Raw genomic sequence first — 24705 nt, forward strand, 5'->3', positions numbered from 1 at the left:
TTATCCAGCCAGAAAGGAAATATGGGATGAAGTTGAAGTGTAAAGAAGAGTAGGAAAGGATGAGAAAGGGGCTGGGAGTGATGTGGCAGTTGGGACTTTGGAGAACGTAGCATTCTGCAGGTTGGTGTCCTAGCTGACGTTAATTTTGCTGCTCACAAACCTCATGCTTTCATAAATTACGACTGAAACTTCCAGTGTTTGTTGTCATGTTCAGGTGTTGCAGGCTCATTGGATCTCTTAACTTTAAACTTTGCCTTCGGTATGTGTTTAATGTCTCTTGTTGAAAATTCTTGTGTTATCTGAGCAATAAAAATGATTTTCTTTGTAACTGGAGGTGTTTGCCACCTTTTTATTTTAGAGAAAAAAAATTGCTCCTGATAAACATCTTAATTGATAATAATTATTTTCAAGCTACTCAGATTATGATCCTTTTCTACTTTGTAAGGATCAGGGAAATACTGCCCCTTGAGAGTAGCATGCTTGCTGTATTCACGGAGCTTGTACCCACAGTACCTGAAGAGCCTGAGATGAATAATGTTTCCTTTGATCTAGTGAACCGAGTGCAGGGCCAGAAGCCTAGTAACAGAATCAGGGTTAGAATTGATTGCTTGTTTAGTGGATGCTCTCTTTGTGTGTTAATTTCATCTAAAAAAAGACTTTTCTTGGAAGTGCTACACATGTTGCTACTGATAATTGTAGTTATTTATGCTGCCACTATCACCTCTATCTTTTCTTTTTCAAAAGGAGTACTATCACCATACTATAGTTTTCTTTTTTCAACATGAATTTAAAAAAACAGGAGGATTTGGTCAAGTCTTAAGCATCTCTAGATGCTATATATCAGCTAGGCTGATATATAAGCCTGAGGATGTAACAAAAAGTAGTCAGAAATTCCATGATTATTGTAGTGGAACTGTGTATTTGTAGAATTAGAGTTAAGGATACAATTTTACCAGTGTTATGTTAATATTTTCCCCTCAGATTGGCCTGTTATCAGGCCAGTTGTTATATTTTTTGTCCCTTATCATCTTTTTGGGGAAGTAGTGCTGACCGAATCCACGAATCCATTTCTTGACGCAGTCTGGTACTAGCATGATAAATATACCATAAATATGTTATTTACCTCAAAGATGATAACAGACATTCATCTTTATTCTGCATTCCTACAAATAAGCTATGCTTGAATTTGGTTTTGTTTCTTCTTTTTTAATTCTAGAATAAAAGAAGTCCTTTTCCAGGGAAAAATTAAATTCTCCTTATCTTTTTAGAAAAACACTTCTCTCTCTTGAACAGGCAGTAAAAATGGGAAGTTGGTGTTAGAAACAGTAATGTTGAGAAAATATATTTTGGTTTCCTAGTTTCTAAATTTGAAAGCTTGAAAATTTTTGATAAACATGAAACAGGATCAGATGATAGCAAGAAAAAGATTGCTTATGTGTTTGTGTACTTAAAAAATTGACCTTTGTAATGCAGCTTAACATCTAAATGGTAAAAGCAGTCATTTGTTTTGACAGCAGAATTAATTGAGGCTAAAACAGTCGAAATTCCACTTGTATATCAAGCCTGTTCATTAGGAATCGCTGTCTGGCCTTTGTGCTGTCAGAAAAATGACCTGTTCTGCTATGATTAAATAGCAGAATGATGGTTGGTCCACTGAATTTGAGAGAAAGGTTGAATAAACTTTCTACTGCGGAAACAATTCAGAAGTGACACGCTGCAAGGAGGGGGGGCAGAACGTGCATTGATATCCAGCTGAGCTGTCAACCGGCACTGAGCCAGGCACACAGACTTTTGCCATTTGAAGCAGCATGTGAAGCATATGCAGTTTTAAAAAAAATTGTCCTCCTTTCATGCATGATTTACATTCAGAGACAAACTTTTGTTTTTATCAAAAACAAAAATATGGTTTGTTGTTATATTTTTAACTACAAGTACAGATTTATGGATTTTTTTTTAAAAGCTTTTGCTTGAAACAGATATGTTAATGTTTATATGTGTGCATGCATGTGTGTAAATAGATTCCTTGGGATGGGGGGGAAGGGCAGAATTTTTTTTGAGTGCCTGAGTGTTTCCAGTTATTGAAAATTAAATGTAGTTAATAAAAATATATGCTTGGGTGGGATAATATTTTTCTGTCATACATACCCTCCTTAAACTAGAAAGGAGACAGTTTCCAAAAGCAGATACAAATGTAAAACAGTTTTTAGTTGATTTGTTGACTTTTTGATTTGTTTACCTTCTTAGCTGGGCAGGATTTTTCCAGTTCATTTATATACTTACTGGGGGCTCTTTTTCAGGTTATGACATAATATTATGTTTTTCTTCCTAGTAATAGTAGTTGGCTTTTGTATTTGCCTTGTTTGTTTAAGAATCCAAACAATAAAACTTTTTTCCCTCCATTGAGGAAAGTGCAAATTATTTTATTCTTTTGACCTTAGCAAAACCTTTATCTTCCCAATGACTCCCTCACAGTATACTAGAGATAAGTTTTGTAACTGTTTTCAAGGTAGTTGACAAAGAACTTTACTGTCTTCAAGACGATTAGTGTCACTTTGTAGATAAATTAAGTAGCAGGTGTAATGTTTTTATTTATAAACCCTCTTCTGTAGTTGCCTCATGTATACTCTGAAAATACTGTTCCCATAGATGTGGGCTAAATATGTAGTAGGTACTGTATTATAATTAAGAGTGCAATTGTATCAGTGTAATTACATTTTCTTCATTCATCTTTGAATAAGATCAGTATCTCCTTATTGCTAGCCATCCACTTTGCCTTTTAGTGTCATGAAAGTCCACATACTCACATGCCTCTTGTAACAAGAAAAACAGTATATATATTTTCTCACAGTCTGAGATGCATCCTGAGCCGCAGACTCTGTTGCTTATTTTATGCCAGTGTCACTTATTGTATGTTGTTAGATTAATTAAAATCAAAATTGTCCATTTATTCTAATTACCTTTCCCCTCTTATGTTCTGGCAAACCAAAGCTTCCTCATTTTCAAAAGCCTAACAACTGCCCCACTTCTGATTTATTTGCTTCAGTCTCTTGTCAAATAGCAGCTGTCTGCTTCCATTATAGACATAAAACCATCATCCATTTGCCTTTTCTTCATGTCCATATCTGTCCCAACTGGTAGAATGCTGTGAGCTGCAGCAGCTTGCCTTGGAAAATGTTTTAGGATGGCGCTTGGTGGGAATGTTTATATACAATTAGAGGAGCTAACTGATTTTTGAGGCTTGCTTCCTTTGTAGAATACTAAACTCTCGTTAGCATCCTGCTAGCTAGCTATGTATCCTTAAGTGACTGAAATCCCACTAGATATTCATATCTCTTTCTGTTATAAAGGGTAACCTTCATTTACACACTATATTATTTTTTTCTATCCTGCGTGTGTACCATATCAAATACTTCTTTCAAGTCTATGTACAGATATTTGAGGTATTTAAGCCATAGAGTTACCATTCTATAGCTCAACGTAACAACAGGCAGACCAGACTGTAAAAGTTATCTTGAGCCTGAAACTATCCATGCTTAACACGACAGAACATTAATTCAGAGACTTTTGCAAGGGTTGGACTAGATCTCAGCTATTACTTTTTACTTACCCCAATAAGTGTCTTAAAATTTTTGATTTTCACAGTTCTGCTTTAGTTCTAATATTTGCTTTTATTTTGCGTTCATATGAAAGCTTGAGAAAAGGCTTCCTTCTCAATTCACATTGTTTTCTTGTCTTTTACAAGAACGAACAAAGGAAATCTCAATGCTTTGACTGTAGTACTGCAGATGATGATGATGATGTGATGATTACTATTATTATTATTTATTGCAGTGTGGCAACATTTAGATGGTCCTTTTTGGTGCTTTGGGCTATGATGTGGCAGGGACTCTAGAGACTACTTCAGGGAATGACTTCAGTCCCCATCATCAGCAATACCTCTTAAATGTGAAACAACTGCTTTTCTTTCTTTGGACTTTGCAATGGACAGTGAATCTGTGTACTTGCTTCAGAAATTTTGGTGGTTAGACTATGCAGCATGAGGTTCTGTAAACAAAAGTATCAGTGCAGTTAAATTAATCTTCCAGATTCTTCCTGAAACCCTTGTTGGAGTTAACCCTTTGTCTATACTTCAGTCATTGAGCATAAGTCTGTTAGGAAAACTTTTCTGCCTCATAGTGAAGAGGTAGTGCATCTACATTAAAATCTCCATGTAACTGTTATGAAAGTTATTGTGATACCAGCACATGAGTTTGCATGCTTTGACTTGCATCTATGTATTACACCTGTTTGGCAATCTCCATTAATGCCAACCCACTGGGAGTTTTTGACTGTATCATCTAATGATTGAGGAAGCAGGAAGCAGAAAGATAGATTATATTAGTGGTTCAGAGAAGAAAGATTTTTGAGGTTTGGGTTTTTTTGGGGTTTTTTTGTTTTGGTTTGGGTTTTTTTCAATGATAATGCAGATGTTTTTGTCTACAGATGCGCAAGTACAGTGGACAGTGCAGGGGAATTTCTTGAGAAAGCATCCAAATTCCTTATTGATGGTATGCTTCCACAGCAATGTGTGTGCCTAAGGCCTTTTGGCTGGCTAGGAGACTGCAGCTGATTCTAGTGGGAGACAATGTGGTCACAGGACACACTTCTGGCTGGGCCAGAAGTTACCTCTTTGGGCACAAAGCCATTTGCCTGTGGGAGACTCCAGCTATTATGTGGGCTACCAAAAGCTCATCACAGCTATCCTGTGTTCTAAATTGGTTCACCATAGAGTGCCACAGAAAATGTATATTTCTGAAATGTTTTTTTTTGTTTAAAAATTCTACTCCCCAGACAAAAATGTGGTGCTCTTTACAGCAGGCATATAGGAAACAGAACTGTTGGGAGATCTGAAGTTACAGAACAAAACTCTCAGGAAAATTAAGAACTACTACAAATTTCACTCTGTTCTGCTCAAAAGGGCAAAATGTGTGAATTTGCCTTTGCTACAAGCAAATAGTGCAACGTGTTGTATTGGTGGGGGTGGGTTAAATACAAATTTTAGAAAAACAGCAAACATCTTTGGGGATTGGAGGAAAATGCTAAACTTAATTTTTTTAATGTTCGTGGATTCATTAGCAACAGCCACTAGCATCTTAAACTTCTAGGATTCCAAAGGATGAAAGGCCCTTAAATTGAATTAAGTAGGAAAAATAAGTTAGAATCAAAAGATGCTTTAGAATTTTAACTGAATCACACAATTTGTTGTAAGAGAATGCTGTTTTCATGGTTATTTATCTTTCTTGCAGTAAAGCAGCTAGTAGATGCAGGGGAAGGAGAGTGAGCGTGTGGGGAGAAGGGACTTGTCTATTAACTCTGCCCATTTTGGTGAAGCATAAAATAAGCTAATAGGTATCATTAAGAAGAAAGTGTATTTAAAATTTCCAAGTTAACTTCATAGAGAAAAGTGGGACCTGCTTACTGAAATTTTTTGCGCAGCTTCCATCTCATTACTATCTCTGCCAATTCTTCAGTAACTGAGTTTTTCAGATTGTGTTTTATAGTCTTCCCTATGAGAAAAGAATACATTGTTGCAAGAGCGAGGGGGTAAGCTGGCTTCTGTTAAATCAAATTGAAAATACTAATTTGATCATCATATCTGTGTGTGTTTCAGTACTAAGCATGAGTGTTTGTCTCTTATCAAGCTGTAAAAAAAACACCCTCAAAGAGAAGTGTTAGGCAAGTGTAATGGACAAAATACAGAAACTTGGTGCTGTTAAAGAAAATCTTTGCTTTCAGCTTGTGTTAGAAGTGAAGGTTAAAGATACTAATCTGAAATAAGGATGAGTTTTACTTGAGCCTTGAATATTTATATATTTTAATCATTAGTGTAAAAGTCTTAAAAGTCTGGGGGTCAGTCTTAGTAGCTGGGAAGGGTAAAGAAAAAGATGGTATTCTGAAAAAGCTTGAATATTGTTTTGCTCTAAAAATATGTTTAAGTCTCTGTTGTTTACAGTTTTATCCTTCTGTTTTTGTTTTGGGGATGAGTGTTTATGGTTGGTTTGGCTTTTGTTTTTTTCCTGGCCAAATGGGAATATGTGTAGAAGCAAGAAACAGAAGTAGTTCAATCCTTAGCAAACTGATGAAAAATGTATTGTCTGAAGTGTAGTGCTGAAGAAGTAATTGATTTGTTCTTCAGCTTCTATGTTTTATGGTATTTTTTGCTCAATATATTTTGAACAATAGAGTTTAAATACCTAAAATAAAATGTTGATTAAATCAGTTTGAGGATGTAGACATCTACAGTTCCCTGAATCAGTTTTTCTGGGTTATTTTTGTTGTTGTTTTTGTTTTGTAAGACACACAGATTTGCTGACTTGTGGAGTATGCTGACTTTGTTTTACTGTGAATTTAATGGAGAGCAAAGGAGAAGGGATTGGAAGAGCAGCTTAAAATGTCCATGTATTTACAATATGTAGTAGAATGGGAGCGCTGTTAGGAATTTGTATTTCGTCTTGTCATATTGAATAATTAGACTTGCATTTGAAGTTATTTAATAATTGAAACTTAAAGGGCATTTAAGACTGCCGTTTGAGATTGGCCTTTTGATATTCTGCTCTCAAGAGCTTCATTTGGAGGCCAAACAATTACATTATGATAAATGGGATATTGATGGGTTCTATTCCCAGATTCTCATCCTGCTGCTGGTTTTACAAGCATCCAGGGTTTTTTTACTGGCAGGGAAAATTTTGCAGACTCAGTCTTAATTACAATAAATACAAGTCATTACTTTGAGCATACCTTTTTTTAAAAAAAAAAAATCATTAGATCTCTGCAAATTTTCAAAGACAATATCTGGTAGATTTTATCTAATGTCTAAAATAATTAAATTTATTTAACATCAGTGAGTATCAAGTTACATCATCAGATTCTCAATTGTCTTTCTATTTGTTTGACATAAGCATAATTTTTTTCATTTGCAGTTTGAGAAATGCTATCAAAAAATAGTGTTTATACTGAGTTGAACACAGATTTACACTGCAAGAGTTAAATATACATGTTGGGGGTTACATTGCAAATAGAACCATTTGAGGTACTTAATTTGTATTTGATACATGCAGTTAATCCCAGTTGTGTAATTCACAGATAAATTATTTTGTACTTTCATTGTGGCATCTCTAATTGCAGCACAATGATTTGCTATGTTGTACTATTTAAAAACAAACTGAAGCTTGTAGTCTCCATGTTTCTTGTATCTAAGATCTGTTTATATCAGCTACTTATTTTAAGACTAAGAGTATGACATATTCATTTTGAAAAGAGTACAAGTGAAAACACTGGAAAATGCTTGCAAGTACACCTTTTATTTTATGTGAAAACACCCTGAAAATTGCACAGCTCTTGGTTTTTGGGGCAGGAGTGAAAGTAGTTTCTGTATTTGAGGTTTCCACAATCTATTTACTTCCAGTTGCTTGTCATTGAAATTTTCAAGATTTCAATCTCTCACTTGAAGTAGTTGCATAAGGTGCAATGGGGAGGGGGAATTTGGCTACCTTAGAGTATAGAATTGGGAACAGTTTTGTGGTTTTTTTTCCTCTGTCTTATCTTTAATGTGTGTATATATAAACTTGTGTATACTCCCTCAAAATGATTACAGAAAGATAAGTAGTAACCCCTGTGTCACAGCGCTAACATGCTAAACTTTTTGTTTTTACTTTTGTTGGTTCAGTTGCAAGTTACCGTTTCAAATACGGGCCAAGGGGCTAATTCTTAGTAGGGGCTGAAAGTAATGGTGCCTGTTTGCACGTGCTCTCTGCTTTCTTTGCGCTTGCACAAGTGCTGGTGTGATTCTGCCATTTTAACTTCCTGAACAAGGTCTTATGGAAAATCACTGTTTTTCTGCAAGTTTGCTCCCTAAAATGGCTCACAGCAGGGTTAAATAAATTCTAGACCTAGCCAGATTGAAAGAATGAGGGTTAGGACTGCCCTTTGCAATGATAACTGACTGTGTCAACTTGTCGTGAATCCTGATTTAGGATTCTGCTGACTACACCAGTTTGTCACGAATGGGTGATTTAGACCACTTAAAGAACCACTGTCAAAGGTATTAGCAAAAGTGGTTTTATTGAAATATGATGTTGTAAAAGTGCAACTTAACAAAGTTGGCAAGGTTCACTCTATAACTGTACTGCACAAAGGATATAACAATGAATCAAAGTTACCAAGACAAGATCTTAGTGCACTATAATACAAGGTTATGCATGATATTGGTTGCTTACCAAAGACCTGCAGTTGGTAAGAGGACTCTCTGCCTCGAGGAGCAACCTTGAGAGGTGTCCCAGCTCAAGGGGGGATCACCGCCATGCAGCCATGCTGCCTAGCAGGGAGAGCTCAAAGGCGGCTTGCTTAGGCTGTCATATTTATGGAATAAAATGGTTGGCTCGTAGTCAAATTACATGCGATGGAAAAGGTATGCAGGAGACTCCTTGTACCCACAACTTTCTTTGTTCCTTGATAAATGAGTCTTGGAAAAGCCACCTGCTATTCATGTGTCAATCGCATGATCGGTGTTCCAAGCTCATATGCATCAATGCTCACTGTGTCACTCTGCTCCTTTGTGGGTTTTCAGAGAACAGATTGGAACTAGAGGAGTTCACGGCCTGGCTACAGCTCAGGCCTTTACCTCCTTTGGAGCCTATACCAAACCATCGCTAGTTTGGTTAAGGAGTCGAGTGCATCCGTCACACAACTATAACAGGAAGCCATAATAATGAATTTATTTAGATACAGCACTTAACCAGTGCTCTCTGCTTTTTTGTCCTGTTTACTCTTAATGATTTTTTAAAAGCTTTTTATCTTCTTTATTGCTATGTTTAAGATTCTGCACATCACTTTTAACTGTCCAGGTAATTGGCTATGAAGAGGAAACAGAGGAACTAACAATACAGAGTTAGAAAAAGTGTGAATCTCAAAATTAGGGCTATAGCTATGTTTTTTTCCTTTTTGATTTTTCTTTACATAGCTCTTGTTCGTTACAAGAAGATAAATCGAAAGCCTTACACTGATACTATATTATAGATGCAATTTTGAATGAGAAGAGTAAACAAATTAGAAATGTTTCATGTGGTTGTAATAACATAGGCAATTAAATTGTATTTAGACAGTGTGCACTAGTATTTTAATTTTTCAGTATGACAGAGTGAAAATATTTAATGATTTGCTGTACATGTATGATTTTGCAATCTGTTTGACCATTGGCAAAGTAATTGTGGTTTTCAGTTACCACCTAAATTTTTAATTAGATTACTTAGTATTTTCAGGAAATATTAATAGTTGTTAAACTATCTTAGGGTTTGGCCTTCATTTGAGATTAAATTTAACCTAATGTTTATCTTAATTGTCATTTCTTTAAGGCCCTATTGAATTTGAAGAATGTAACACATCCAGCGCAGCTGAAGGTGAGTTGTTGTAGCAGTTATTTACCTAACAATCCTGTGGATAGGACCTGAAACTGAGGAGAGAAGGATATTCACATGTGAATTTGTATAACTTTAAAGTATTCCAATAGACCAAAAAGCTGTTTTTCTTCTGAGAAACAAACTTCTATGAAAATGAGACCTACAATACTTTATAAGCCTAATGCATGATGGTCAGAGAATTTTAATGTTTCTTATAAATATATTTTGGCTAAGACCCTGTCTTTGCAGAGGTTTGGATTTGGTTCACTTATGACTGTTTAACTTAATTTACAAGTGTCAAAACATGGCCCTGGCTCTTTCCATTGTTGCCATGTTAGTTATAGCAATTTTAATGCAGTGTTATGGTCGCAAAGCCTTCCTTTGTTGGTGTAGCTTATTTTGCTTAGGGGATTGTTTTAAGTGGTTAAGAACTATATAAGCTATATATTTACTTTTGGGACAGAGGAGTTGACAGTATAGCTATAGCAGCCATCAACTTTTAAGTTGCCAAGATTGCAGCTGAGACTTAAAATCTTTTTTGACTGAAGCAGAGAAGATCCATGTTTAGAAACTACTCTCATAATCCATTTGTCATTGTTTTGGGCTGGATAAAGCACAGAAAGGAAATAAATCCCAGACTAGCATTTAAAATAATTTTGGAGCAATTTCTGTCTCTATTAAAATATAAGATATGGCTGAGTATATAGCTACTTGATTTGTGAGAAGTTTTGAGTTATTTGACCCTGAAAATTTCTAAAAGTGAAGAGATTCCTTATGTGCTATGTAATGTATTTCTGTAAAGGGGAATACAGTGGGTTTTTTTAATGATGTGCTCGAATTGTCAGTTGTTAAATTTTGGAAACCAAATTATTTCCACCATTTTGCTCAAAAGCTTCCTGTAGGTAGTATCTTACATCAAAACAAAACTGTAGACTAGTTGGATCAGATGCTTGCACTCGGTCATTTTGTTTAAAGCTTGGCAGTCTACTTTGATTCAGCAAAAATTGGGGAGAGAAGCAGACATGACAGTGTCTGATGGAATATTTAAATGTACTTTAATTTTAGTACATTAAATGGGTATGAAAGCAAACTTTTTTTCTGTACTAAAGCTATATATATCCAGTGCTAAAAACAGGGAAGACAGGGGAGGCATGGTTCCAGACTCGGTGGGAGCCAGCATTAGAGCTGGCTACAGCACTGGGAAATCATGAACTTGGCATCAGCTGGGAAGCCAAGAGATGTTCTTGTTTTTACAGGAACAAGATCCTACTTTTTAGGAGAGACGGGGGCTTGCAGCTACCGGGAACATGCAGGGAAATAAGAACAGGGTGTTGAACTGCAGTAGCTGAGAGAGACAGGGTTCAGTTTCTGATCCAAGTGCATTGGCTATTCAGGATCAGCTGGAGCAATAGCTCCTGTTGAGTTTCTGTGAGCAGAAACTGGCAGTGTACCCATCTCCTATAAAATAAGTGACAGTCTAGCATACCCAGCTTGGAGAGTTGGATGTACAATGCAGATCAGTTTTATAAAGACTTATGTTATTAATGTGTTGCTTGAACCATATTTTAATTTTTTTTTTGTATGAAGCTGATATGGTTTAACCCTGGTAGGCAGCTAAGCACCACACAGCCACTCGCTGTAGGATGGGGGAAGAGAATTGGAAGAGTAAAAGGGAGAAAACTCATGGGTTGAGATAAAAGACAGTTTAATAGGGAAAGCAAAAGCCGCGCATGCAAGCAAAGCAAAACAAGGAATCCATTCACTACTTCCCATTGGCAGGCAGGTGTTCAGCCATCTCCAGGAAACCAGGGCTCCATCACGCATAACGGTTACTTGGGAAGACAAACGCCATCACTCCAAACATCCCCCCTTCCTTCTTCTTCCCCCAGCTTTTATTGCTGAGCATGACGTCATATGGTCTGGGATATCCCTTTGGTCAGTTGGGGTCAGCTGTCCCAGCTGTGTCCCCTCCCAATTTCTTGTGCACCCCCAGCCTGCTCGGTGGTGGGGTGGTGTGAGAAGCAGAAAAGGCCTTGACTCTGTGTAAGCACTGCTCAGCAGTAACTAAAACATCCCTGTGTTATCAACACTGTTTCCAGCACAAATCCAAAACATAGCTCCATACTAGCTACTGTGAAGATTTAACTCTATCCCAGCCAAAACAGCACATTGTGTTGCTGAACAACATATTGGAATAATGTTCCTTTAGTTTGTTCTTGTGTTCCCTTAGTTTGGCTCCATACCTGCCTCCACTATTAGATTTTTGTATCACTTGTTATGGCAACATTTGAAAGGTATTGGCATTGGTATGCACCAGTGTTTGACATCATTGCTAAATATATACTCATCTCTTTGATCTTTAAATGAAAAGTGTTTGTTCCATAGGGATAAAACCACGGAAGAGGAAGCCTTTTGGTTTATCAGGAATAATGAAAAAAGAAAAAGATAATGAGTCTGTGTAAGTATATTTCCAGCTTGAAGCCTTGTCTTGTATGAAAACTAGTAAATTTATGGAGATAAACATTAGCTGATGTTTAACAAAAAAATGGGTTTATAACAGAAGTTTAGAGGAATGCTATGAATATGAAAACATCACAGCTATTTAAGATTTTTGGAACTAAGTATTTTAATGAAATAATATAAATGTATTCATAGTAGTCTACTCACGTTTCATTCTTTCCTCTGCATAGGTACGTAGTTCTCCTTTGTTCTACATCTGAACATTGTAGATAATGTGATTCTCATTTGTACTCCTAACAAAATAGTAGCTCTGTATGTGGAAAAAGTACTGTATGTCTGTGTTTGCAGAACTGAAGCTTCAGTTATTCTTTTGTTAGAAAAACTTTTGTATACTGTATAGAAGGACAGAAAAATTTTTGAATTTTTTTCAGTAAATCATGTGCACATTCATTTCTGAAAGACCATCATTCTAACTCATTATTGATGTCCCAGCTATACCCTTTGTCATATTCACTGCACGGTCTCTGTCTTAGATGGATCGGCAGCATTCTATGTATTAGTAATTATGATTACTATATTTCAATGTATTTTGTTCATAATTTCTAGATGTGTTTTCTCAGTAGAAGTATTTGATTTAACAGAAAATTGCTTTCAATTTAACAGAAACTTAGCAATATAGAAATATTATCAGTGGCAACATCTGTATATATTCTTTTGTAAATTAAATTTTTTTTAACCAGCCTTGGTTTTTTAATATAGTGCTGAAAAATTTTCCTGGTTTCGGCTGGGATAGAGTTGATTTTTCTTCCTAGTAGCTGGTATAGTCCTGTGTTTTGGATTTAGGATGAGAATAATGTTGATCACACACTGATGTTTTAGTTGTTGCTAAGCAGTGCTTACACTAGTCAAGGACTTTTCAGCTTCCCATGCTCTGCCAGGTGCACAAGAAGCTGGGAGGGGGCACAGCCAGGGCAGCTGACCCAGACTGGCCAAGGGGCTATTCCATACCGTATGGCGTCATGCTCAGTATATAAACTGGGGGGAGTTGGCCAGGGGCAGTGACTGCTGCTTGGGGACATGCTGGGCATTGGTCAGTGGGTGGTGAGCAATTGCATCGTGCATCACTTTCTTTGTATCTTATTATTATTATTACTACTACTACTACTATTTTACTTTATTTCAATTATTAAACTGTCTTTATCTCAACCCACGAGTTTTCTCACTTTTACTCTTCCGATTCTCTCCCCCATCCCACCGGGGAGGGGGGAGTGAGCGAGCGGCTATGCGGTGCTTAGTTGCTGGCTGGGGTTAAACCATGACAGAAATTAATGACCTGAGATCTGCAGATGCTAATTATTTGCACATACAAATTTCCTTAAAGCTATTTTTCTTTTGGCATTTGATTTTAATAGTGATATGCTTCTAAACAATACTTTTTCTTCTTTCTGTCATGATGCCATTAGGGCTCCAAGGTGTTATTTTTTGAAGTCATTCCTCTCTATTTCTGTTCTTTCTACGATCTAATCTTTCCCCCATCCTCTCTTCTGTACTTAATTATGGTGAAGTAAATGGTGAGAGAAATGTTGTATATAGCATGATTTTGGTGAGCAGTAATCTGAGAAGACTATTCTGTTTCAAAGAATTATTTTTTATGATGATGATGATTTAAAATATTTAAATTAAAATGTTATAAATATTTGATGTATTAGTATTTTAAATACTTTTAGTCCCCTTTTAAAAAGTAATCCATTCTCTCTGGAAAGTTATTTGCTACACTTTTTTTTTTGTGATGCACAACCGTTGCAGTATCAAATAGCTGCAAAAAAGTATATGTTTGATCATTTGCCTTTTGTTTCTTGCATTTACTTCATTGCGAAGTAGTGATTTTGATAGTATTGAGTACTGTTGTATGATTGAGTTCTGTAGCTGTCAGCTTTTCTTGTCCAACAAAAAAAAAGATTTTGCCACCACATGGGTTATTACTCAGGCTAATCTCATGTCATGTTATTTGCCTGCTTGCAAGCCAGGCATCTCCTTCCATCCATTCTTTGGCAGATGATGAAATGTAATCTGGCCCCAGCAAAGATTCAGGGCTCTTAATAGTAGTTTTCTGGAGACAGTAAAGGCCAGGAAGCTCCAAATTAGCTCTTCCCAGGTGTATCACTCAATGTATCCTTACTCAGAGATCATGTTTTTCCTTGACCTGTAACAGAAAGAAAATTTTCTCAGGCACTGAGGGCTGAAAACTGGCTTCTGTACCATGTGAAATGCTTTGTACCTTTGTATGCTTGTCCACTGGATCTGAATACTTTTCTAAATGCTGTCTTTTCCCAAAGACATTTTATTTAATATTGAAAGATAATACGGATTTCTCTTTGTAGAAGAAATTTTGTTTTTCATGGCACAATGATGTAATCAGAAAATATAAATCAGCGCAGCCACTCTGAAATGGGAAAATAATTTGACTTGCTTTCGACAAGTTGGACTGAAACTTGATTTATATTATATTATTTGTTTCTATATTTATACACAATACAAAAATTAATAGATCCTGAGGTCAGAAAGAATGAAGTATGACTGCATGATATTGACCTCCTATGTAACACATGCCATTGGCTTTTACAGAGATTCTTGCATTAATTCATAACTTCTAAATGAACTAGAACATCACATTTTAATGTAGGGTTTTCAAATAATAGAGGATCCATTATGTGCTTAAGTAAAATATTATAATAGTTATTTATGACCTCTTTAAAAAATTTTATGCTAGTCTAAATTTTGTCTGATTTCATCTTTAGCTGATGATCTTGTTATAGGCTGTACATGATAGAACTCCATATCATCAGAAACTTCTCTGCACATAAAGGTCAAGTCCTTTCTTAATCTTCTGTTAAATTAGGCTGTAAGCTTGTTTAGTTTGTGTAGGGCAGGCTTTCCACACCTAGAAAAACTCTCATGTTTTGTAGGCTTTTTGGTTTATCAATACAGGTTTTTAAAGTTTTGATATCTAAACTGGATATTGTATCTAGTAATGGTTTTACACAGGGAAATACCATACACAATGTATTCTATTACATATTGCTATACAGGTTCAGTCAAGGATTTCACTTCTTTTTCTAATCACTGCTTTGCATGATTTGGTTGTTTTAGTTTTTAGCTACAGTCCTCAAATTCCCTTACAGAGTCCCCATTTGCTGAAATGTTACCTTATAGTAGAAGCATGACCTTGTCCTTTAATCTTAAAAGAAAGATCATGCACCTAGCAATGTAAAAGCACATCCATCTAAAACCTGATGTCCTCATTTTCCACTTCACCAGCATTTGCAGACTATTGAGTTTTGCTTTGTATCTTGAGAATGGATCCTGTGAGGTCCTGTCAATCTTCTGAATGATACTAGATCTGCCATTACTTTTTGAGATCTATTAGCTCGCTAATTTTGAAAATCTTCATTATGGGCTGAATTGCTTTCATTGTAGTTTGCCTCAAATCCTTCACATTTCTTAACTTTTATGGACTTCAGGCTGTCTTGTTTGAGTACAGATGCTTTTTAAAAGCAGATGTCATAACATAACCTGGTCTCCTTCTATGACAAGGTGACCCGCTTAGTGGATGAGGGGAAGGCTGTGGATGTTGTCTACCTGGACTTTAGTAAGGCCTTTGACACTGTCTCCCACAGCATTCCCCTGGAGAAGCTGGCTGCTCACGGCTTGGATGGGTGCACTCTGCGCTGGGTTAAAAACTGGCTGGACGGCTGAGCCCAGAGAGTGGTGGTGAATGGAGTCAAATCCAGTTGGCGGCCGGTCACGAGTGCTGTTCCCCAGGGCTCTGTACTGGGGCCGGTCCTGTTCAACATCTTCACTGATGATCTGGATGAGGGGATCGAGTGCACCCTCAGTAAGTTTGCAGATGACACCAAGCTGGGTGGAAGTGTTGATCTGCTGGAGGGTAGGAAGGCCCTACAGAGGGACCTGGACAGGCTGGATCATTGGGCCGGGGCCAACTGTATGAGATTCAGCAAGGCTAAGTGCCGGGTCCTGCACTTGGGTCACAACAACCCCATGCAATGCTGCAGGCTTGGGGAAGAGTGGCTGGAGAGCTGCCTGGCAGAAAAGGACCTGGGGGTGTTGGTTGACAGCTGCCTGAACATGAGCCAGCAGTGTGCTCAGGTGGCCAAGAAGGCCAATTGCACCCTGGCCTGTATCAAGAATATTGTGACCAGCAGGCCCAGGGAGGTGATAGTGCCCCTGTACTCGGCACTGGTGAGGCCGCACCTTGAGTACTGTGTTCATTTTTGGGCCCCTCACTCCAGGAAGGACATCAAGGTGCTGGAGCGTGTCCAGAGGAGGGCAATGAAGCTGGTGAAGGGTCTGGAGCACAAGTCTTATGAGGAGTGGCTGAGGGAGCTGGGGTTGTTTAGCCTGGAGAAGAGGAGGCTGAGGGGAGACCTTATTGCTCTCTACAACTACCTGAAAGGAGGTTGTAGCGAGGTGGGTGTTGGTCTCTTCTCCCTAGTAACGAGTGATAGGACGAGAGGAAATGGCCTCAAGCTGCGCCAGGGGAGATTTAGGTTAGATATTAGGAAAAACTTCTTCACCAAAAGGGTGGTCAAGCATTGGAACAGGCTGCCCAGGGAAGTGGTTGAGTCTCCATCCCTGGAGGTATTTAAAGAACGGATTGATGTGGTGCTCGAGGACATGGTATAGATGGACTTGGCAGTGCTAGGTTAACGGTTGGACTCGATGATCTTAAGGGTCTTTTCCAACCTTAACGATTCTGTGATTCTATGATTCTATGAACATCTGTTTGTTATACCTTTTGAGAGAAATCTAATATGTTGTCTCTTTGTTCTGTAAAATAACTTTTAAAATAGCTGTTTCTATTGCTGTGAATTCAGCTTAGCCAGCAGAGGGAGATAAGATGTAAGTCAATTAGAAACTTGGTCACGTGTTTTCTTTTGTGTAGGGCTGGCCTTTCAGAGGAGACAGGATCCTTCATATCACTGTCAGTTCCTTAACAGCCTGTACTGAATTCCGTATTAATGCTTCCATGTTAGCAAATTTTCATATCTGTTTTTAAACACACTGTAGTTTTTACATTTAACCCGTTTAGCCTTTCAGAAAAGATGATTTAGTTTGCTACAAATTTGATTTTTTTCTCTTTTTTTAATAAGTACACATTTAAGATGTTCAGTTTGACTATATAAAAACTGTTACACTGTTAAACACTGTACTGTTACACTGTAAAACAGTTACACTGGCATTTATGGCATTATTTGTCAGGGTGCATATTAGAGAGGACCTGTATGCTACTCAAGTATTTCCACATACTGTAAATGTAATTGCTTCTGCTTTTTGCATGCATCAGTGAGAGAGATTCAGTGTGATTAATTTTTTAAAATATTACTCCTTAAATCCAAGTTATAACAGAAAAATATAACACTTGTGAATAACGTGCTTGCAATCACTGCCTTTCTGCTGACAACTTTTTTTTTTTTTTTTTAACGTGTGTCTTAACAGGGTATTCTATTATTTTTTCCAGCATCTTCTGGTGCTTGACTGCAACTGTGCTTGATGAACTCAAACTAAGAATGAAATTCCAAAAGAGAGAAGCTCTGAATTCCTTTAAGAATAGTCTTAATTGCTTTAAGAACTGGTTATTGTCCAAAATGTTTTGCAATTGCGTGTGGACTATTTCATTAGGATTGGTGACTTTTATTTATTATGCACATCATCCATAGAGACCTGACTCTTAAAGTATATTCATCCAAAATACAGCGTGATACTCCAGACTTCCACTGATTTTTTTTAATTTTTTTTTTCACTGTGAATGTGAGTTTGGTTTTTCACCATTTACTATGAATTTTTCTTCTGCAGTGTTTTTAGCATAAACTTTCAGCTTCTTTTATTTAAATCTCATTCAGTTGAATGTGGATTATTTATAACGAAAATTTTAACAGAGTTTGAGAGGCAAATGGGTCACATGCAATGTTTCAAATTAATTGAAAATATTAAAGGAAGTACCAGAACTGTATGAATAAAATCATTTGTGCATTCTATAATGGTATATTTTCTTTCTTTTTTTTTTAATAGGGAGTGTCCAGATACAGACTCAGTTGTAAGTAGACTTATTTTCAACACAAATGCATATGCTAACATTGTCAAGCACTAAAATCTGATGAAACTTGACTTATATACAGTACCTGCAATGTATTATTTATGTGATAGAGGATTTAATATTTTGATAACATAGTTGAAGTGTTAATAGTGTTAATTTTGCTCAGAACATAAACTTTAGCAGTATATGCAAATATGCATCAGTAATACATTTATATTTCCTAACAATCTTAGGTTTTAAACGAGGTGTTTTTACTGCAATTATTTGCTATTTTGTTTTGCAAGTTAATAGTTTAAATTGCTTGACTAATAGATTCTAAGTAAGAAAAAGGTTCAGAGGACCCAACTTTGCATCATCATGTTCCTCTGCTTACTACTGTCTCTTTGGAGAACCCTTCTAATAATAATGGGGTTCTGCATGATCGTTGGCAATAGTGTGTAGGAATATACTTTTTAAAATATGGCTTTTAATGTAGTATCTCAATGCACTTTATTCATGGTTTGTTTTTCATTGCTCTCAGTGTGATCTGTGATGTGTCTTACAATTTTATTTATTAAATTCAAATAAGTGACAGTTGCAAATGAAATTGGTATGTTAATGTTTTTTTATTTCCTTATTTGAGCATTTTCTTTTTATTTAAACATGTATGTTGTCTTGAATTATATGTAATGGAGATTGCAGCTCCCTGTAGCTATAGTAGGGAATAATTTACAGAATGATTTAAGTGACTTTATGTAGACTGATTTGGTTTTCAGTTCATTTATTTAGATGGCAATTATATTAAACAATTTAAGTTTCCAAGCTCACCTGTTTTGTGGATTTTCTTCTTTGCATTTAATATCTGGGAGTTTTAGTACCTAATATTAAAACTTATTTTGAGAAACTTGGTTTAAAAAAATCTAGTAGAACTATTCTTTTAAATAAGGAAAACTAAGTTTTGCCACATAATAGAACTATATGTGCATGAACAGCCTTATAAGCATCATTTGAGACAGTTATTTTATCCTGTACAGTCATCTTGATTTAGAGCACATTTCTTGGGTACGTTTAAAGTAAAGTAACTTTAGGATCATCCCTATAATTATGAGATTTTTCATGGAAATAATGTCTTTTGACAGTTCACGTTGAGTCATTGGAGTGAAACACAACTGGGTTTGATGTGCAGTGTTTATTTTCTTCCTTGCTTATTTTGGTTTCTACAGTAAAAAAAAAATAATTCAACAAATTCAACTGTAAATGTGTTTGACATTCTGGCTGCATGAGGCACACCATATGATCATTTAATTGTTCTGTCTAGATGTAATTTATATATGGTTAAAAAAAAAAGACCTAACTTTCATAGTGTCTAACAACAAAACTAATACTTTTGTTGCATTCTCTTTTTTTATGCCCAATGTTTTATGAATGCATTTGGAATTTAAAATGTGGTCTATCATTTCTTCCTGCTTTTCACAAGCAACAGTATTATTCTGAATGGTTGAATGCTTTAATAGCAGAAGCTATTACTGTCCTTCTCATGGAAAATGATGCAGCATACCATAGATGAGATTAATTTCACCCCTTACAAATAAGCACCCCAGAGTGCTTTTACATTTTAAGGCTGGCATCCTCTTCTAGAAGGTCCCATTTCAAATGTTTTTCATTTTTCTTGTCTTTTACTTTAAGATTTCCTTTCTGTTTCATTTTTCAAACTTGATCTAAATAGTTATAGCCATCCATATTTTTATCTCTATGAGGATTTGTTTTGTATGCATCTTTACAATAAATTGCACATTTCAAGAAATTGAACTCGGAAAAGTATTATTGAAAAAAAAAAAATTAAAGCGACTGTCATTTTTGTTTGATTGCTAGAAAATACTGAGAACCAGCCCTCAGAAAATTCAAATTATTTAAGTTGTCCCCATTATGATTTTGGTCAGCTTTGGTCACTCACAGAAAATCTCTACGTCTGGCTTTTATATTATTAACATGATTTTTTTTGAAAATGTGCCTTTTGTTTATTTGTCAAGAATTTTAATTGTTGTTCTCTTGTATGAAAGGAATGTAAGAGAAAACCACTCTACAATTATTTATAGCTATAAGCACTGGCACTGAGGTAAATATATTGAAACTTTAGAAATTAAGGATTTGGTAAGAACTGAATTAAATACTTTATCTACCAGTTCTATGCGATATTGTGGCTCTTTCAACATACAGTATGTAGCCAATACCATTAGGGCCTTCTCACTAGTCCAAAATGTATAATGCAGTGTGTTCTAACTTGTATTCTCTGTTTTCAGAAAACAAAGCAGTGAGATGGTCCTAAGAAATGTCTTTTGTACCAAAATGGAAGTTCTCAAATTTATCTTTGGCAAGCTATCTGCTTATGTTCAGGCAGCTGTGAACTGAGAACTGGTATTTGCTAAAAAGATTGACCTCTTCAATAAGCAGTCTCTGTTTAAATATAGATAACTATGTCATGAGATTCAAAATTCCTGTGCTGTTATATGTCTATCTTCATATGTAACTTCCATTAAGTTAAGCCTTGATAATTAAGAAAAACAGAAAGTTAACTGTGTGTACACTAGAAAGAGATAGCAACTGAAGTTTGGCTCTGTGTGCGTTTATTGCCTAGCAAATTGCTCTATGGGCAGAACTAATTGTCTTGTATCCCATGGGTTTGCCATGTCTCTAGGGATGGTCTATAGGAAGATATGAGCTCTAGTAGAAACTTTTCTTCTGGGGAAGCATTTACAAGGTTCCACTTGTGTCCAGTAAGATCTGAGTTTGGATTGCAGCCCTTCCCTTGGTTGGAATACTTGCAGATCTCTCTTCTACTTGATTGCCTATTTTCATGAAGACTGTAGTAATGTTGTTATCTTTGAGTCCTCTGTTCTGTCTGTCAAATCAATTTAAAATTGTCCAGTAAGTTCAAAAGTAATTAAAAAGGGAGCCACAGATGCACAGAAAATAATGCTGAACCTTTTTTCATAGGAAACAGGAATGCAAATATATCAAGGCATCCAAAACTTTTCATTAACCTCTTTACATATGAGTGTAGCATAATTAAGGTTATATAGAATTATACACCATTTTTATTGCTAGGGACTGATTGAATTTGGAACTTTCAAACTCTGATTTGTGGAACACAAGTGTAACCTTTAGTTAAATTAAATATTTTTTTTTTATTTACATATTGTAATGTTCTGATATATTTTGAATAGCTGCCATTGATACAGGGTACGAGGCTTTGTAGTCACAATACAAGACAGCAGGAGCACTTTGAATGCCTGATTTTCTTTCTGCAGATCTGGCAATGGAAGAAAGTGACTGGCTGCTCTTTGTTTTTGTGTCTTTTGGGTTAATAGGCACCCTAAGGAGAGGAAACTGAGAATATGTTATACCTCTGTCTTAACCTAAGGATATACTTGAGTCAAGTATCAAATATGTCAAAAGCGGAGAGGCTCTTTTTTCTCCTGTTCAGGTTATGAGTTTCAACTGCTTACTTTGAGTTCGCTTTGATCCTCGTCTGGATGTACAGGAAGTCAGTCCAGTTCAGTAAAATGGTAGAAAGTTCATCTGGCAAAAAAAGAAACAGTGAGCAGTTCAGCTCAGTGGTATCTTGAAGCATACTCTGAGGAAAACTTGATAAGGAGCTCTCATAACCACTGTAGATATCCCGGAAGAAGAGAAAATGGGCAGAAATCAAACTGAAGTGCAGTTAAGGTTCTTTGCTTCTTGACCCATTGACCAACCTGTGAGCAGTGCTAATGTTGCTGAGGAAGGGCCAAATGAAGTAGCTAGACTGCAGTATGCTCCATATGTTCCTCTCTTGTCCTTTGTATGTACCTCAGAGGAACCAATGACATGGTTATGGTATGGCTTCTTCCATTGCTTTTTGGATGCCAGATGGGACAGAGCAAGGAAACTGAGTCAAAGTATTGACTGAAACTCTAAAAATAAGTTTTGGGAATAGAATGCTCAGTCCTCATGCTTTTTGTATAGGCAGTTTTACTTCGTTATTTATTATGTCCTTATGTTTTATTTCTTTAAAAAATTATTCACCCCAGAAAGTTTGTAGAACATACTAATGCAAAGGCAGAGTTATAAACCCTAAATTTTTTATGTATATTTAAAACTATATAATACCTTAATCAATAATGTGCTGTATTACATCTGCAAACACAGGGAAAACTCTGTGGTTTTTATAGTTATATGTTTAATTGCTTGATAGAACCTCTGAGAATGTGAAACCTTCTTCCAAGGAAGTCCATCTTTCCAGTGACTTCCAGAGAGTTCAATTCACATCCATACTGAGCTTATTTCTACTGCAAATACTACAAATAACATGTTTGGGTAGGGGGCTAGACCTTCATCCCCAGTCATATTAATAACTACTTTTTACGGAAACCCAAAATTTGCAAAGATCTTCCTCTGTGTTGGTTCAAAAATGACACGTATACAGGAAGGTTGTGGTTTTTTCCTCCGTTCAGCGTGATAGGCAAATCAGGTCTTGTCTGCATTGTGTGCCTGGTACTTAAAAGATGCACTGTGATCCACCACATAACATATAGTTCTGTCTTTGTAGGAGTGTGGAGAAGGGACCAAGAATTAGTCAAGTAAATGTAAATGCCTTCATTAACATGAGATTTGTGGTTATGTATCTCACCCGAAGGGCTGTGTCTTCTACCGCTGTTACAAAATGTAGATTAGTAAATAAAGTTCTGATGTTTCAGAAAACAGAACCGTCCAACTGTTCAAAATGTTGAAAACAATATTTTGAAATTACTACTTAACTTGTAAGTAAGATTTTGAGGTACCATTTTGCTTGTATGTGACACAATTTGTCTTTGTCGATACAAAGGTACATTAAGTATCTCTTCCACCCTTTGTAATTTTTATAAGAAATTTATAACTGGTGAAATTTTGAAGACATCTGGGTTGTGTTTTATGTAATAAACTTACTGTAGTATCTTAGCAGTTTACATAGACTAACTATGCATGCGGGCTTTTCTTTTTCTGTTTTGAATGGGGAAAGTATCTGTGTATCCAAGTCTATCCCTTTATATATAATATACACAAGTGTGGTTTTTTGCACATTTTTAAAATTTAGATGATCATATTGGAGACTTGTTTCTCTCTGTCCCAAAGCACTTTTATGAAACTAATTGCTTAACTAAGAATTCTAAATGATTTTAAACATAATTCTCTTGAATTAATATTTAATTGCCTGCAAGAACTGAAAAACTGAACTAGTTTGAAGTTCCCAGATGCTTATTAGCTTTAAAAATCCAGGACGGTGCTGGAGATGCATAAATGAAAACTTTGGAACCTGATTTTGAGCACTTGTATTTTAAGTTTCATTCATGCATTTTAATTAACGTGGATATTCTTTGCTAAAGCAACGATACAGGCTTGCTGTCTTTTCAGGGGGGAGAGAGGAAGTTGCAACCTGTATAACCTGGAATGCTTTTACTCAAATATTAAAGTACTGACTGAAAGGTTATGCTCTTGCACCATCAGAGCCTCCAGTGGCTTAGCTGAAAGAATTAGAAGTAGAAATTGGGAAAATATTTGGGGCTGAGGATTGTAGGCTTATTTAACACTCAGTAATAAAGTTAAAATGCTTCTGTTGGTTTCTGACCTTTTTGATAGAATACAAGTAAAAGCAGATGCATTAAAACTTGCCAGTTTTCATAGGAAATTTGGAGGTTGTTTTGTTGCATTGTGTTCCTGAGGTATCTTATCTGTCACACTACTTCTGAACTACAGAGCATAACTTAAGATAACTGTAATAATTAATAATGAATAAAAAGGACTTTCATGAGGTGTTGTAATCAAATTTTAATTTGTCAATGATATAAAATTGTCTGATGTAAGAAAAACTTTTTTTTTTTTAGTTATTTGTCAATACCATCATTTTTGTTGGTTTTTTTTTTTTTTTTTTTTAGAACATTCCTGATGTAGATGATGAAGGATACAGCATTAAACCAGAAGCATCACAGGATATCCTTTTTGCTATTATTGTCCCAAGTTATGTCCTGTTATTACAATTATTCAGGGAGGGGAAGTACTCATTAAAGTGTTAAGTCAAGGAAGATGAATGACATTCATGCTTATGTTGCAACCTTGTAGTCTTATGTTCATAGCTTCTGCAAAATGCACAAAATTTTGTCTAGCTTAGATTTTGTGTGTGTGTAAATGTTAAAGTTTAGATCAGATGTCTTAGGAACTTTAAGAGGATGTTTTTTGTCTGACAGTAAAAAAAAAAAATCCACCAAAAAAAACCCTGAACAAAAGCTTTAAGGTAACCATGTAGCTCTTTCTCTATGAAAAGCTTTCAGAGAGTTTGTAAAGTAAAGTTTATAAACTCTTTTAAACATACTGAGTGGTTTTCTGTTCTATACCTGCACTCTCCCCACTTTTTAATAACACGATTAAAAAGATTGGGAGCTCCAGCAGTCTAGAAATAGAATTTCTGTTAATTAATGAAGTATCACGCTGTGTCTAATTGGTGCTTCTAGCTTTTATTGTATTTTTAATGATAGTTTTGATATGCTGAATAGGTTTTTTTATGAGTAATTTTTTATGGATTTCATGATTTTCTTTGCTCTTCCTTTGAAGAAAAAGATTCTTGTCCTCTTTTTTTCTTCCACCAGAAACAGAGGGAAGCTCTACTTAAGAGCTGGGAATAATTGCTGTAGATCTAAGCAAGCC

At 36.0% G+C, this 24705-nt stretch overlaps 1 protein-coding gene across 1 annotated transcript in view; it reads left to right on the forward strand.

The window, feature by feature from the left end:
* The window catches only part of LOC309601828 (F-BAR domain only protein 2-like), a 108625-nt gene that overhangs the window by 48775 nt on the left and 35145 nt on the right, over positions 1-24705 (forward strand). Inside the window, exons 9-12 of the mRNA XM_082335003.1 lie at positions 9390-9434; positions 11820-11892; positions 17985-18009; positions 23940-23994. Coding sequence (XP_082191129.1) covers positions 9390-9434; positions 11820-11892; positions 17985-18009; positions 23940-23994 — 198 coding nt within the window. The remainder of the gene's footprint in view (positions 1-9389; positions 9435-11819; positions 11893-17984; positions 18010-23939; positions 23995-24705) is intronic.

This window comes from Platalea leucorodia (genome assembly GCF_965183815.1).
Source record: "Platalea leucorodia genome assembly, chromosome: W".
Lineage (NCBI taxonomy): Eukaryota > Metazoa > Chordata > Aves > Pelecaniformes > Threskiornithidae > Platalea > Platalea leucorodia.